The 16364-nt window shown below is 50.3% G+C and overlaps 1 protein-coding gene across 3 annotated transcripts in view; it reads left to right on the top strand.

Moving 5' to 3' along the window:
* The first annotated feature begins 3032 nt into the window (after window positions 1-3032).
* The window catches only part of Brpf3 (bromodomain and PHD finger containing 3), a 34160-nt gene continuing 20828 nt past the window's right edge, over window positions 3033-16364 (top strand). For 2 of the 3 annotated variants that reach the window (XM_057794823.1, XM_057794825.1), the window contains exons 1-4: window positions 3033-3163; window positions 7238-8690; window positions 11559-11715; window positions 13846-13977. In XM_057794823.1, the coding sequence (XP_057650806.1) occupies window positions 7264-8690; window positions 11559-11715; window positions 13846-13977 (1716 nt within the window). In that variant the 5' untranslated portion in view covers window positions 3033-3163; window positions 7238-7263. Of the gene's footprint in view, window positions 3164-4126; window positions 4306-7237; window positions 8691-11558; window positions 11716-13845; window positions 13978-16364 lie in introns of those variants that run through there. The other variant, XM_057794824.1, reaches the window with a different exon arrangement.

Raw genomic sequence — 16364 nt, 5'->3', positions numbered from 1 at the left:
TAAAGGTGTGCGCCATCACAGCCTGGACTGTTTTTTGTTTATTTATTTATTTATTTATTTGTGATTTCTGTCTCCTCCCCGCCACCGCCTCCCATTTCCCTCCCCCTACCTGGCCTGTTTTGACTCGTAGTAAAAACAAATACTGGTGGCAGTGGAGTGGCTCAGTGGGTAAAGGCACTTGCTACCAAGGCCTGAGAGTTAGACCCTTTGAACTACACTGTAGGCGACAACCAGCTCCTACAGGTTGTCCCCTGACCTCCACCCTGGGCAATGGGGTATGAGGGTGCTCAATAAATAACTACAATTACACAACAAATTAAAAAGATGAGGTCAAATTGTAGAAGAATCGAAGAACTTAGAATATAAATTAAGGGGGTTTAACGGTCTCAGAAAGGGGAAAAAAGAAAATTTATTTACCCTACTATTCTGATCCTAGCCTTTAACAGCTATGTTCATGTGCAAACAAGTGTACATGTGGGTACAGGGAAACACGGAGAACGAGAGGCTAACCGTTAGGTGATGAGGAAGGGCTGACTGCAGACGGACAGGAGTCATGAAGGCGGTGCACGGGTAACTGTGTCTCTCGTGGCTCTTTCTCCTTTCTTGTGGGATAAATGCATTAAATATATATTTGATGGTGATACTGTAAAATCCAATATTTTTCTCCACAGTTTCAAAATGGTTATCATAGCTTTAGAGAAGTCTACTCTCTCAGTGAACTCTGGGTCTGGTTAATTTTGGGGTGTGTGTGAGAGATTACAAGTTCTTCACACTAAAGTCTTTTGCTTTGTTAGTTGAGACAAGTTCTTCATGGTGAAGCCCTGGGTGGTCTGGAACTCAGAGCTCTGCCTCCTGAGTGCAGGGCTCACGTAGCTTTAGTAGAAAAGAAGAAAGATGAAAACAAACATTTAGACTGGAAGGCAGTCTTTGTTTTGTTGAACTTAATTGTAGCACTGTTTAATGGACAGGCCAGGGACTGATGAATTCAAATTCTTTAAAATAGCTAAAGATTAGAGGGAATTAAATGTAGTGCCTCTGGGATGTCTGATCTAAATTTGTTTTTAATGACATAATTGTTGCATGTTACGTCTGAGATTATGTCCCAGAGAACTGGTTATGGGTGAGGTTAGTGCTACAGGAAGCCAATTTCCCACGTCAAGTCGGCAAATGAGGGTGGCTGTAATGCTACCTCTTTAAACGTGGGGGTGAGGGGAGAAGAAACGTGAGACGAGAGAGGTCTTCAGAAAATGAACAAGGGAAGCGAGTGATTGCATGATTAAGCTGCCATGTGTTTTCAACAGCACTTAAATCACTGTAAGTGCAAACTGGGATGTCGTCGCAAAGTATTTATTTGTTCATCTTAGTGGGAAATGATCACTCCCAATCATGCAAACGAGGTCATGCTAAATAACTTCAAGAACACCGTTCCAGAGGCGAGTGCCTGATGAACACAGGCATGAAACTGTCGAAGAATAAAAAATAAAAAGGAAACATGTCATATATAAATGTTTTGTTTCATAGTGCAAAAGAACAAGACATGAAATTCTGATCCCTGTTCAAGATTTTTTTTTAACTCTAAAGTAATTGCAATATTCTCTTCCTCCAGGGCTTTCCTTCCACAATCAATCTTTCTACCCCCCCATGTTTATTCCCCCAAGCTTTAGAACACTTAATTAATTCACACAAAGCATTTCAGCTTCAAAGCTTTCAAAACATTGCCCTGCTCTTGCTCAGCTCCGTAAGACCCGCCCTTTTCTTCTTAAAAATTGGTTATTTTTGCAGTACGTTATTCCTATCTATCGAGAAAACATCCCTGTAACGAAAACTAATTTCCTTGCTTTACTGAACTGGTAAATTCTGAATTATTTACTTATGGTACCTATACTTCCATATTTGGGCCCTAAGAGTTTATTCTCTATCCTTCCAACGGTTGCACCCATGTCCTGGATATCAGAGCCAAGCAAGCAATTGTGAAAGTCTCATCAGCCGTGCGGGCAGAGGAAACGCTTTCAAAATATGTCATTCATCTTCATATTCGATGACAGCTTGTCCATATATCCTTTATAAGCATCATTACCTCAGTCATGAGAGGTAAGCTTTTAAATTTATAGGTACAAGGGGGTGGCAAAGGGGCCTTCCCTCTTATTTTACTTTTATTAAAACAAAAGCCAGCTTGAGTCCAACTCAACTCTGGAGTGACTGCTTGTCAGGCAGGCTTCTTTTAGAAAGCCGCGTAGTGCATTAAATTATCCGACTCCTGGACAAATCAGATTCATGGAGAAAAGTATTTCCCATGCCTAGAGTGACAAACGGAATTACGAGACACGCTTAAGCAGACTGTCAAACTTTTATGTTTACTTTAAAAAGAGAAAAACAAAAACCCAGAGATGGCAAAGTCAGGTCTGTTGCAGCCTTGTGTGGAACAAGAGGCTCACCTGTGCACACAACAGAGGGGTCTTTCCCGGGCTGCCTTCCCTGGGGGAGGGGATGGGGTGGACATCGCTAGACCTTTGTCCTGGGGACCTGGGGAGGGACGACTTTCCGGGAGCCGCGCAGCCACCTGCGCCCGCCCGTGGACACCACACACCGTCGGGACCCCCACCCCGCCACCCGGGATGGGGGAAGGCCATGGCTCCCTGAATGCAGAGCGGGAACCCCGACTAGCTCAGCTCCGGGGCAGGCCCGTGAGGCCGAGCCGGGGACGGGTGGCCCGTCGCGGTGGCGCCGCCGCTCCGGCTCCGTCTCCCCACCGCCGCCACCGCCGCCGCGCCGGGCTCGGGCGGGGGCATCCGCTCCGGTCTCCCCGCGCTTTCGCGCTCCCGCTTCGCGTGCGGCGGCTCGAGCCGGGGAGGGAGCGAGGGAAGGGGTGGAGGTGGCGGGGGGGAGGCCGAGGGGCGGATCCTGCCTGGGGGCTGATCCCTCCCTCCCCTCGGCCGGGCTCCGTGGCGGCAGCGGTGGCGGCGGCGGCTGCTCCATTCCCCCTCCTCCTCCCCCGGGAGCGGCGGCCGGGCCGGGGGAGACGGAGCGGAGGGGCCGGCGCGGGGAGGAGGCCGCGCTGCCTCAGCCGGGCCGCGCTCGGACCTGCTCGGTAGCCCGGCCCGCACGCCCGCCCGCCCGCGCCCAGGGGGCCCCCCAGAAGCCCGGGGCCCGGCCGGCGGCTGAGGTAACGTGGGGGCGGCGGCGGCGGGGGCCGGAGCGAGCGGGGGCGGCGGGGGCCGACGGGGACCGAGCGCTGCGCACGGAGGGGGGGGCGGCCAGGGCGCACAGGGGCTTCCCCACGGGGCGCGGGGGCGACGCGCGAGCTCTGCCCTGCAGCGAGGGCGGCGGCGGAGCCGGGGAAGGCGCGCGAGGGGGAGCTGCAAAGCGAGGACCCCCTCCCGCACCCGCCATCTTGTTTCTCCCCGGTCCTGGCAGCCGAGCGGCTAAGCCCCGCCCTCCCCGTGCCCTCCTATTGGCCAGGCTAGAGGAGAGTTCCGCCTTTGGGCGGCCGCTCTGGGCGCCCGGGTTCCCGCTTGACAGGCAGGTCGGGCAGCCAATGAGGGCTCGCCTCTCCGCCCCCACCCCCTCGTTCGGTGGCGCTCGCTTTTTCTGTGAGGGTCGGGCTCGGCGTCAGGCTGTGGTGCGCTCACCCTCTGGGCTTTGGGGGAGACGTTTCTCTCCTTCCTCCTTCGGGGGCCGGGGCGGTGAAGATTGTTCTGGAAGAGGCGCCCCTTTTACGGGGCAGGGACCTGGTCTGGGGGTCTTACCTAGTCTCCTGAGTCTCCCGTGTGGCGTGCAGGGCGGGCTCGGTCCAGTTGTTGAAAACTCCCCATTCGGGGGCGAGGGTGAGGTGGGCGAGTTGGGGTTCAGGGGCCGCTCAGGACGGCTCTGGAGGGGGTGTTGGGGATACGAGGGAGTGTGTGTAAGGTAAGAGTTGTGTACGTACGGAAACTCCCGCCAAAAATAACCTGGTCTAGCTGTTAGCTCCTTGTAGGCGAAACTGTTTCCCTGCGGCCGCAGCCCTGCCCGCCGTTTGCTCCCGGGGACAGGGACTGGAAGTTGGGGGTGGGTTGAGAGGCGGTTCCTGGGACTGCAGTGAGGGTAGAGGCCGGCACTGTCGACTCTGAAGTGTGCGTTCCCTCCCCAGAGGCGCCTTGTCCCTGGAGGCTTGGGGAGTGTGTCGCTCTTGGCTGGGGCAGCTTCTGAGACCTTGACCGGTCTAGTGCCCCCAGGGCTTCGGGAACCAGAACGGAGTTGCTGTCACGGTTCTGTTGCCTTTGGCTCCAAATGGTGTTGTGTGCCTGCCTCATTTGGCTCCTCAGCCAGGTTAGTTTAAGTCACACCTTGGGATTTAAAGGGCCTATCACTATGGTTGTCAGTGATAACTCTTAAAAAGTTAGTGTGTGACAGGCGGGTGGTGGCGAACGCTTGGAGTTCAAGGCCAGCCTGGTCTGCAAGATCTAGTTCCAGGACAGGCTCCAAAGCTACAGAAAACTTTGTCTCGAAAAACAAAGCAAAAAAAAAAAAAAAGAGAGAGAGAACAATAGACAGACAAAAAGTAGATATTTTTGTTCTTGCTTTTATTTATTTTTAATTTTTTTATTGTATGTGTATTTTGCCTGATGTATATTATTCCTGGTCCCCCTGAGAGTTTAGATACCAATACCTTGGAACTGGAGTTACAGGTGTTTGTGATCCACAGTGTGGGAGCTGGGAACCAAAGCTAGGTCCTCTTAACTGCTGAGCTATCTTTCCAGCCCTTATATATTTGTTTTTTAAGGGAGAGCCTCACTCTGTGCTATGGCTGGTCTGAAAAATCGTGTAGACATTGCTGGCCTCAAATTCCACAGATAGGCTTGTTTCTCCCTCCCGAATGCTGGGATTCAAAGTATGCCACTACAGCCAGCACTGCCCTCGACCTGTGGGTGAAATGTGGAGATATGGGGACATGAGAAACTTTGTCAGTTACGTAGGACCAAGATTAGAACGTAGATTGTACAGAACATCTTTGTAAAGATCGCGGCACCTCACTGGTGTTCTTTACCCTCCAGCGTGAACGGGAGATCTGGAGTCACGTCAGCTTCGGCTGAGTCAGTTTTCTGAGCTTTTCTTCATGCCTGAAGTGGAGATAATGTCTGCACAGCCTCCCGAGGTAGTTGTGAGAAATAGTAAAAAGGAAAGGCCATTGTAGTTTGTTAAAGTGTGCCGAGTGTCTTCCTGGCCATGGTGGTCTTGGGAACTGCCTGTCACTCATTCTCCTTAGGGGCTTGGTGTGGTTCCCTAGTCCAGAGAATGCTGTGGGAAGCATAGGGCTTTCTCTGCTACCTGAGGGTAGATTAGATGGAAGGGTCACGGCATAGAGATTTCTGAGGTACTTAAATTTAGAGACATTCCTGTAGCTTGCAGGGTTTGTAGTTGGAAATGTCCTGAGCAGTTTCGGTACAGCTTTCTGCAGGGAGTCCCCTGGGAATTAAAGTTTGAAGCATTTCATATGTCTTTACTCTGGATAGGACCAAGAGATAGGATTTCTAACCATGGTAAGATAACTTGGGAGAGGCCTTAGACCTGTGATTTTATTTATTTCTTACAAGATCTCACTATATAGCCCTGGCTGTCCTTGAACTCAGAGGTTTGCCCGCCTCTGCCTTGCCTTTTCTTTTCTTTTATTTGTTTCTTTCTTTCTTTTTTCTTTTTTTGTTGTTGTTAGAAAGTAGATGTTTGTCACTGTTACTGTCTCTGCCTCCTTCTTTTAAAACAAAAAACACAAACTTGACCTTAGCTGGGCATAGTAGCCTACACACTGAATTTCACGACAACCAGGGCATATAGAGAATTCCCTTCTCAAACAAGCAAACACACAAACAAGGCGTGGTCTTACTTTTTTGCTGGCTTTGAGCTCCTGGTCTCAAGCATTCCTTCTGATTTAGTGTCTTGTTCTCGGAACCCTTAACCATCCTCTCTTACCATCAACTGTCCCAGCGTTGCATGTATCCTGAGGAGGTTATATCTCACCTTGTATCATATTATAAATATCTGTCTATGTTCTGACCTTTTAGTTAGCTAGGGCTCCTCGAGGACAGGGGTCATAGTGTTTAATTTCAGGGCTGGGGAGAGGGCTCATTGGGTGAAGGGCTTACTGCGCAAGCATGAAGACCTACCTGAGATTGATCCCTAACCCCTACCACTCGGGGACAGAGACGGGCAATCTAACTGAAGCCACAAACTTCCAGCTCCAGTGCGCATTTGTCTCAAAAGATTCGTGGAACCTGACTTCAGTCTCTGGCTTTGACGTGTGCTTGGGTGGGCAGGTACACATGCACACATGTCTATACACACACCACACACACAAACAGTATTTAGATTCAATCACCTAGCACTTGCGGGTGTTCACTTATCTAGGTATCCTTCCAGACACTGAGGGCGCAGCAGCCAAAGAGATAGGCAGGCGATTCCTTCCTCCGTGGAGTTCACATTTTAGCTGGAAGACGTAGGAAATAACACAGTAAATTACGTGACTTAGATGAAAAAGAAAAGAAGGAGGAATAGCTCGTTGCTTGATGAGCTGAGGGATTTTGCTTTTTTTTTTTTTTTCTTTTTTGAGATAGGGTTTCTCTGCAATAGTCATAGCTATCCTGGAGCTAGCTCTGTAAACCAGGCTGGCCTTGAACTCACAGAGATCCACCTGCCTCTGCCTCCCCAGTACTGGGATTAAAGGTGTGGGCCACCACTGCCAGTTTGCTTGTTTTTTTCTTTTTTGTTTGTTTGTTTTTTGAGACAGGGTTTCTGTGTAGCCCTGGCTGTCCTGGGACCCCACTGTGTAGACCAGGCTGTCCTCGAACTTACAGATATCTGCCTCCTGAGTGCTGAGATTAAAGGTGCCTGGCTCAGGTTTGCAATTTTAAAGTAATCAGAAACAAAGTTTCACTGACTAGCCGGGGGCAGGGATGGAGTGGCACAAGCCTTCTCGGGGGCAGAGGTAGATAGATCTCTGTGAGTTCAAGGCCAGCCTGGACTGTAAGAGCTAGTTCCATGACAGGCCTGATACATAGAGAAACCATGTCTTGAAAAACCAAAAATAACCATTTCACTGATAAGACTTAAAAAGACTTAAAGAAGGTGACGCTGCCTCAAGGGTGCTTCACAGTGCTGTGGTGTGGAGGAAACAGCCGGATCTCTTGGTGTCCCCTTGATGGAAGGGTGAATGCGTGTGTGTCGCACCGAATATCCAGTTCACACTTTTGTGGTCTTTTTTCCTCAGGCTTATCTTTGCGGTTTCCTGTTGCCATGAGGAAGCCTCGTCGAAAGTCACGGCAGAATGCCGAGGGCCGGAGGTCCCCATCCCCGTACAGTCTTAAGTGCTCACCCACGCGAGAGACTTTGACCTACGCCCAGGCCCAGAGGATTGTGGAGGTCGACATCGATGGCCGCCTCCATCGCATCAGCATTTATGACCCGCTCAAGATCATCACTGAAGATGAGCTCACCGCGCAGGATATCACCGAGTGCAACAGCAACAAGGAAAACAGTGAGCAGCCTCAGCTCCCCGCCAAGTCCAAGAAACCCTCGTCTAAAGGCAAGAAGAAGGAGTCCTGCTCCAAGCATGCGTCTGGCACCTCCTTCCACCTCCCACAGCCCAGCTTCCGTGTGGTGGATACAGGCAGCCAGCCGGAAGCACCCCCATTGCCTGCTGCTTATTACCGCTACATTGAGAAGCCCCCCGAAGAGCTGGATGCAGAGGTGGAATATGACATGGACGAGGAGGACCTCGCCTGGCTAGACATGGTAAACGAGAAGCGCCGCGTAGACGGGCACAGCTCAGTGTCTGCAGATACCTTCGAGCTGCTGGTGGACCGGCTGGAGAAAGAGTCGTACTTGGAGAGCCGCAGCAGCGGCGCCCAGCAGTCACTAATTGACGAAGACGCCTTCTGCTGTGTGTGCCTGGACGATGAATGCCACAACAGCAATGTCATCCTGTTCTGTGACATCTGCAACTTAGCCGTGCACCAGGAGTGCTATGGCGTCCCCTATATCCCTGAGGGCCAGTGGCTCTGCCGCTGCTGCCTGCAGTCTCCCTCTCGGCCGGTGGATTGTGTCCTTTGCCCCAATAAAGGTGGGGCCTTCAAACAGACCAGTGATGGTCACTGGGCCCATGTAGTCTGTGCCATCTGGATCCCTGAAGTCTGCTTCGCCAATACCGTGTTCCTGGAGCCTATTGAGGGCATCGACAACATTCCACCTGCCCGCTGGAAACTAACCTGTTACATTTGCAAGCAGAAAGGGCTGGGTGCTGCCATCCAGTGCCATAAAGTGAACTGCTACACTGCCTTTCACGTGACATGTGCACAGCGAGCTGGACTCTTCATGAAGATTGAACCCATGAGAGAAACCAGCCTCAACGGCACCATCTTTACTGTGCGGAAGACGGCCTACTGTGAGGCCCACTCTCCGAGAAAGGGAGATTCACCCAGAAGCCTCAGTGAGGCAGGAGACGAGGATGGGCTGAAAGAGGGTGACCGGGAGGAGGAAGAGGAAGAAACAGGGGAGGAAGATCAGGAAGGCCAAGGTGGGGTGGGCAGCCCCCTCAAGGGGGTGTCCAAGAAGAATAAGATGAGTTCAAAGCAGAAGATCAAGAAGGAGCCAGAGGAAGCTAGCCGAGAGACACCTTCCACCAATGTCCCCATGGTCACTGTCCCACAGATACCCTCTTACAGGTGAGCCTCATCACAAGGGCTCTTGGTTTCGTCCTCACCCTAGGCCAGGTCTTCTCCAAATATGGTTGATGAATACCTGAGCTCCTCTGGGCTCCTGTATTCAAGCTTGTCCTTTGGAACCAAGGCTTGTTTTGTGGTTTTTGGCCGTGCCCTACAAGTAATGTGTTTGCTCTGGTTCAGAGTGACATAAATCACTTATTTGCTTAGAAACTCGAGTGGCAGTGTATCACCTAGGTGGTGTCACAGTGACACTGAATGGCGTTGAGAACAGGATTGTCTCCACACTGTTAACTAGTCAATGGATTTCTAGGTGGTTATCATCTCTGGTCTTTGGAAATGCAGGCTGTGTCCTTCACATCACCTCATCTTTGTGACCACCCTGAGGGCTCTCACAGAGGTTCCCCAAAACCCATGTGGGGACAGAGTATTCTAAATGGGGAGCTACTGTGCTAAGGGCTCAACACCTGCCTTCCCACAAGTACTGTCCTGGGAAAGATGGGGACTTTTTATCCACGAGGGCTGTGGGAGGCATGGTCCTCCTTGAGAAGTTTTAAATTCAGGGGTAAGTTCAGCATTCTATCCAAGCCACCAGGACCCTCCCTGAGAGTCTGCAGAGAGATCACTGCCAGTGTTAAACCGGCAGTGCTGTGAGTAGCTGGGGCTGCTGGAGGGTGGGCAACTTAGGGAAGATTTTTCCAGCAGAGGCCACTTCAGGGCGACTCCTTTCAAAGTAGACAGTGTAGCTGGGTATGGGGATGCACATCTTTAGTCCTAGCATCTGGTGGCAGAGTCAGTTGAATTACTGGGAGTTTGAGTCCAACCTGTTTTACATAGTAAGTTCTAGGCCAGCCAGGGCTGCACAGTGCGACCCTGTCCAAAAAGGGCCAGAGTGGGGGGCGGGGGTTAGAGGAGGAAGGGCTCTTGGAGACTGCTCATCTAATGTAGTCCTTGCACCTTCTCCCACATTCCCAGATGAAGAAGCCACAGCCACAGGAGGTAAAGTTGTTGGCTCCTTTGTTCATTCAACGAGGTGTTTATTGAGCACTTACTACAAGCCACATCCTGTTCTAAGGGGTGGGGCTAGGTGGAGAGGGCAGATTGGGGCTGTAAGTGCTAGGCTGCCTTCTGCCCAAGTCTCCACCAGAAGGTTAGGGACAGAGGAGTACTGGTAGGTTGTAGATTAGCTGTGTGAGGGAACAGGCGGCCCGACTTGCTGCACGGGGAAGATAGCAGAACAAGATGAGGACAGGGAGGCTCTGGAGAACTTCGGCAACTCCTGAGTGTGTCTCCTAGACACAGAGCTGGCCTCAGTCATCTCCTGAGGTAGCGGTCAGTGCCTAGTCCCCATTTGTAGGGTGTCTGTGCCCTGGGGCTACCTTTTGGTTGTCATGGCGCTGTCTGAGGAGCTGCTCTACTGTCTAAGAACAAACAAGCCATTTAATACCCATGTGACCTTTGTAAGCTGTTGAATTGCTCTAAGCCAGGGTATGTGGGCAAACTCACCAGATGGAGCTCTGAGAAGTAAAGGAGGCAACGTGAGTCAAATACTTAGCACAGTGCCTGGCAGATAGTGAGCGCTCAATAAATGGTGGCTGCTGCTGCTGCTTCTGTTACTGTTACTCCTTCCCTACCTGCACAAATGCTGTCCACCCCACCATAGCCACAAGGCAGGGGAGGGCAGGGGGGCTGGCCTGCAGGCGGGCAGGTGTGCTTGGCATGGGTGTCAGTGGGGAGCTGGCCTTCGGGGAAAGGCCTAGGTAAGCTTGGCTTTGGGGCAAGAACATGTGACTGGAGATGGGGAAGGCTTTGATGGGCAGTGCCCACTGAACATGCCTATCTTTCTTAAGCTTCACCCCGATTAGCTACACTTAGCTCTCTTTCTGTGGAGTGGGACGAAGAGATAAAGCAGAGGAGAATACAAGAGCACGGGGCCTTGCTTGCCGTGGGCGTGTACTGTACTAGTGAAGGGGCCGTGGATTCAGATCCCCCTTTGGCCACCATCTTAGCTACGTTAGGAGTGCTGGTCAGGTGCCTGCCTTTAGTTAGATGTGGGAGTGGGGCTGCTCTTCCTGAAGGCGTTCATTGGACCCTTACCTGCTCTGCCCCACAGCATCCCTAGTTTGAACTCAAACCTTTACTGACTACAATATCAGAACTCACGTCCTCTTATATGTCTAGATTTTTGTTGTTGTTTTCTCCTTTTTCCATTTGATTCAGAATTAGGCATTTTGGGGATGCTAAGAGTTTTTAAATGAAAAATCAAAGGTCAGCTGGGTGTTGCCTATAATCCCATTAGTTCGGAGGCTGAGGCAGGAGGATCGTAAGTACCAGGCCAGCCTGGATAATACAGTGAGACCCATCTCTCTCACATACGTGTACACATACAAAACCCGTCCAAGGTTGGATTACTCTGAGGATTCCATGTGGGTGCAGCAAGCAGTAACCTGGCATGCTTTCTTTGAGTTTGGTCGTGAGCTACCCCAAGGTTTGGTGAGATCCTCCGCCACCAAAGGCAGGAAACTGGCCACATAGCACACGGCTTACTCAAATTCCTGTTTTCTTTTTGCTGCTTTTCATCAGAGGGGGTATGGGTTGAGGAGCGCAGGCCTGTTTCTCTGTACTGCCCTGGCAGCGAGTGACAGCAGGCAGCTGTGCGAGGGCTGTGGAAGAGCAGGTGGAACCCATCCTGCTCAGCCTGAGCTGCTTAGCTCTGCTGTCTTTTCTCGGCTCTCCCGAGGTGAGGCGTTTGGTCACTCTCTGGCTTCCTCTAGAAGGTTCAGAAGTGGACCGAGGTCTGGATAGGATGCGCTATTGTGTGTAGCCCGAGCTTCCCGCTGACCTGTCTCTCTCCCCTTGCCTCTACTCAAGGTTGAACAAGATCTGTAGTGGTCTGTCCTTTCAGAGGAAAACCCAGTTCATGCAGCGGCTTCACAACTACTGGCTGTTGAAACGGCAGGCTCGGAATGGTGTCCCCCTCATCAGGCGCCTGCATTCCCACTTACAGTCCCAGAGAAATGCCGAGCAGGTAGGTATAGGGAGGGTGAGGAGTAGAGGAGGAGGGATGATGTGGAGATGGGCGGCATGCCTCCTCCCTGAGCCCCCTGAGTAGCCTTGGCCTATAGGGATCTCCTCAGAGTGCTCTGTCCGGGAACTACCCAGACCCTCAGACCTGACAGCTGCCCCTTCTGAAGGAGACACTTTGCATTGGTTCCTCTACTAAAGGGCTTCAGAGAGGCCATTCCTCTTGGATTAATTTGACCAAACTTTAATTCTCCACTTCTCTCCCTGTGTCGTCCATCTGTCTGGCCTATCTGTAGTTTGTCTGTTGCCTACTCTGTGTGTGTGAGATCTGTCGTGCCGCTGAGGTGTGCCTGTGTATGATGTCTCATGCCTGTCCCTAATAAAGGGCTTTCCTCTGTATTAATTTTGCAGCACAGAAAACATGGAATGGGAACTGATGAGGGATTCTGGTTTTTTGTTTGCTTTAGATTTATTTTACGTGCATGGATGTCTATGTACCATGTGGGTGTCTGTTGCCCACAAAGACCAGAAGAGGGTGTTATGTGGCCTGGCACTGAAGTTATAATTGGTTGTTATCCACCATGTGGGTGCTGGGAGCTGAACCCTGTTCCTCTGCAAGAGCAGCCAGTCCTCTTAACTGCTGCACCATCTCTCCAGCCCAGATTCCAGTCATTTTACCCCAGCTGACCCAGAAACATGCAATACTGCAGAGACCATAACAAAATGTATCCACACATTGTTTCCAAAATTTATGGTGGAAATTTGTCTTAAGGTCGCTTCTAATCTGTTGACGGCTTTCAACAGATGATGATCACAACACTCACGCACTCTGACGCGGGTGCGCACACGTGCACACACAGACACTAGTCTGGGCAGAGATGTTGAAAGAACTTAACTGAAAGCTGTGCTTAGGTAGGAAAAGCTGATCGCATGGGAACCCCAGGCCAGAAGGCTGATGCTGTTGTTCTCTTGCAGGCAGAGTGCACAGTAGGACAGCGGATTGGGTACCCAGTCTCCTTTCTCTTCTTCTTTTTAAACAGTTTTTCTCTGTGTAGCACTGACTGCCCTGGAACTCAGAGATCTGCCTGCCTCTGCTTCCCAAGTGCATAGTCTTAAATGATCTCAAGACATATTATTAACTTGGCTGTAGAATCTGCTAAAAGTTCAGTTTCTTTGAGGCTAAGAGCTATTTTTGTTTAAAAAAAAAGTATCACTACAAGGCTTGACTTAAGGATAAACTCTAGGGCAGTGTCCAGTCCAATGTCACAATTACATAGGCAAAATCCTCCAGATGTTAGGCTGAGAGCCAGAGTGGACCCACTGTGTAAAGTAAGAGCAGGTGCCTTTTGCCCTCAAACATGTCCTATTAAATATAGAATTGATTGATGGTCTACCCTGTAGCCTGCGGCCTGTCAGGTGTGGCAGCCGTTCTGTGCTAGCAGTCACTGCATGCTAAGTGTCTTCTGCTCTAGTTCCCTTCCCATGTTCATGTCATTGGTTATTCCTTCCTCAGTTGTCTCTGTCTGTCTGTCCTTGGGTCTCATGCTACTAGACATCCTGTTTACACGTCATAGCTAAACTGAAGTACTAACTTCTATCTGGCCCCTCTTTTTTTGTGTTGATTTTTGAGACAGGGTTTCTCTGTGTAGCCCTGGCTGTCCTGGAACTCACTCTGTAGACCAGGCTGGCCTCAAACTCACTGAGATCCGCCTGCCTCTGCCTTCTGAGAATTAAAGGTGTGCACCACCACCGCCCAGCCACTGTTTGTTCTTGTGTAGCACCAAAGAGTCACTGTGGGGGCTGGGGAGATGGCTCAGTGGTTAAGAGCACTAACTGCTCTTCCAAAGAACCTGTCTTCAATTCCCAGCACCCACATGACAGTTCACACCTGTCTGTAATTTTAGTTCTGGGGAATTGGCACCCTCACACAGAATATATACACCAGTGTACAATAAATAAATAAATCTTTTTAAAAAAAAAGACCTTTTTAATAAGCTTCAGCTTTACTTTAGTAGAAAAAGAATCATCTTGGTGTCAGGAAGCTTGGAGGAAAGGTCCCGGGTGGTGTTGGGGTGGGGGAAGCGGGGGCTGTGGGAGGAAGGAGACCACAGTCGCTTGTTGTTGCCTTGCTCAGCGGGAGCAGGACGAGAAGACAAGCGCGGTGAAGGAGGAGCTGAAGTACTGGCAGAAACTCCGGCACGACCTGGAGCGGGCGCGGCTGCTCATCGAGCTCATCCGCAAAAGGGAGAAACTCAAGAGGGAGCAGGTGAGCAGGCGCCCGGCCAGGCTCTCTAGGTCCCTCTCTTCTCTGTGGCACCTCTGGTGCCAGCGTTCTTTTTCCCTCAGTACTGAGAGCTCTGTGGGCTCTGTGGTCGGCCCCCTTGGTTTTGGGTGGAGTGCTTCTGGTGGCTTCTGTTTTGTGGTTCAACTCGTTTGGCCTGGAGCCTAAGCTTACCTAGTCCCTCCTGTCTGAGGCCATGACTGGAATCCCTGTTTTTGGGGTTTTTGGAGGGAGATTGACCTGAACATTTTGAAAAGCTGGAGCCATTGCATGACATTGCAAGATGACAGCCTCTAGCCTGAGGTTCTCCTGGGCCTGAAGTATTTATGGATTTGGAGTTACTTAAAATGACTAGACTCAGTTCAAGAACGTCCTAAAAGTCCCTGCCCACGGGGAGTGATAAGGTTGGTGGTATAGTGCATAGAGCGTGAGATGTGTAGCCAGACCGTGTCTAAGGCCCGGCTCTGCTGCTTTCTATTCCTGTGGCATTAAACTGCCTAATCTCTGGATACCTCCGTCTCCTCGTCTTTAGCATGGTGATAATGGCAGAGCTGACATCATAAAGAGATGAATTCATGTATGTAAAAGTTGAGACTAGTGCCTGGCACATGAGCTGGCAAGGTGGTAGCTGCTGCTATCATTAGTGGTCGTACCGATTCTCTGCCCTGCTGGAGCACTCCACACATGGCACAGAGCAAATACTATTAATTGAATGGATGACAAGTCCAGACTTCCCTAGTCCAAGAATTGTGGCTGTTACCCACCTGCCTTCAAGGCCTGGGTTCAAGCTGCCCTCCTCCTTTCGTTCAGTTTAAGCGCAAGTCCTTCTTTCCTAGGTCCACAGCTTGAGGTCCACTCTGCGTCCTGGGCAGCTCTCACTGTGCTTTGCATGAGTGGCCGTGGGCGTCTCTTGAGATCTCCACAGGTCAAACTATAATTTATATCCAGGCTAGGTCCTGTAGCTTAGATTGTTCAGGCAAATGAGAGGAGGGGGGAGAGGTCCCGGCTCTAGGTAGGGAGGCAGGTCGATGTTGATGTGGACAAGAGGCACACGTGTAAAATAACATTGTCCAGCGTACCACTGCAGGTGCTGCTTGAGTGATGAGCCTGGACTCCCTGGTCACCCTGGGCCCACACAGATGTTCTCAGCGAGAGTGCTCAGTGCTCGTGAGAGTCTCGTGTGCTCACATTTAGTTTCATCCGTGTGCTTGAACTAAGGCCCAGGCTCAAATGCTTTCTCAGTTATTTTCCAACCAGCTAACCCATGGCAACTCAATCATGTCGCTAAACTTTATGTACCATATTTATAAAGTGGGGTATTAATTTCTGCTTCAGTTATTATGTCATTAATTGAGATAATACAGGAAGAAGAGCAGAGTGGCGTTATGGTCTGGAGCACTCTGTGGATGCTGACTGGAGCTTCATGCTAACTTATCCCATTAGCTGTGTGACCTGGAACCAGTTACCTGGTCTCTCTGTCTCCCCTTCTTTGAGAAGTGGAAGTGTCTATCTCTACCTACCTGGCACACTCAGTGTTACATAAAGGTTTAGACTGGCCACCCCACTAACGTATACACATAACTAAAAGTTAAGTAAATTGTTGTCTATTTTACTCTTTTGACATTTGGGGGAACTGCCACCCAGCTCCCAGACAAATCACACATGGAGGCTTATTCTTAGTTTTGGATGCACGCCTTAGCTTATCTTGTTTCTTCCCAGCTTTTCTTAACCTATATTAACCCATCTACCTTTTCCCTCTGGACTTTTTAAATCTTTTTTGTTTTGTTTTGTTTTTGGTTTTGGTTTTTCGAGACAGGGTTTCTCTGTGGTTTTGGAGCCTGTCCTGGAACTCCCTTTGTAGACCAGGCTGGCCTTGAACTCACAGAGATCCGCCTGCCTCTGCCTCCCGAGTGCTGGGATTAAAGGCGTGCGCCACCACCGCCCGGCTTTTTTAAATCTTTTTTACTTCTTTATATCTTATTCTCATTCTTACTCCGTGGCCAGATGGGTGGCCCCTGACATCCTCCTCTCCTTCTCTGACTCTTCCTCTTTTCTCTTTTTTATCCTCTCTGCCCGCTAGCCCTGCCTATCCTTGCTCCTGCCTTTCTATTGGCCGTTCATCTCTTTATTAGACCATCAGGTGTTTTACACAGGCACAGTCACACAGCTTCACAGAGTTAAACAAATGCAACATAAATACAAGTAACACACCTTAAAGTAATAGTCCCCAACAGTAAATCTTTTAAAAATACTTAGGCCATTACTTGGGACCTTACATGGATTATTAATTACTATAATCAATAATTGTTACTACTTCTGTATGTTTTGGTTTGGTTCTTGATATACAGAAAACATTTATAAAGTAGCTGTTT

The sequence above is a fragment of the Chionomys nivalis genome, chromosome 19 (assembly GCF_950005125.1).
Source record: "Chionomys nivalis chromosome 19, mChiNiv1.1, whole genome shotgun sequence".
In the NCBI taxonomy this organism is placed as follows: Eukaryota; Metazoa; Chordata; class Mammalia; order Rodentia; family Cricetidae; genus Chionomys; species Chionomys nivalis.
This window is presented reverse-complemented; position numbering and strand designations above follow the sequence as displayed.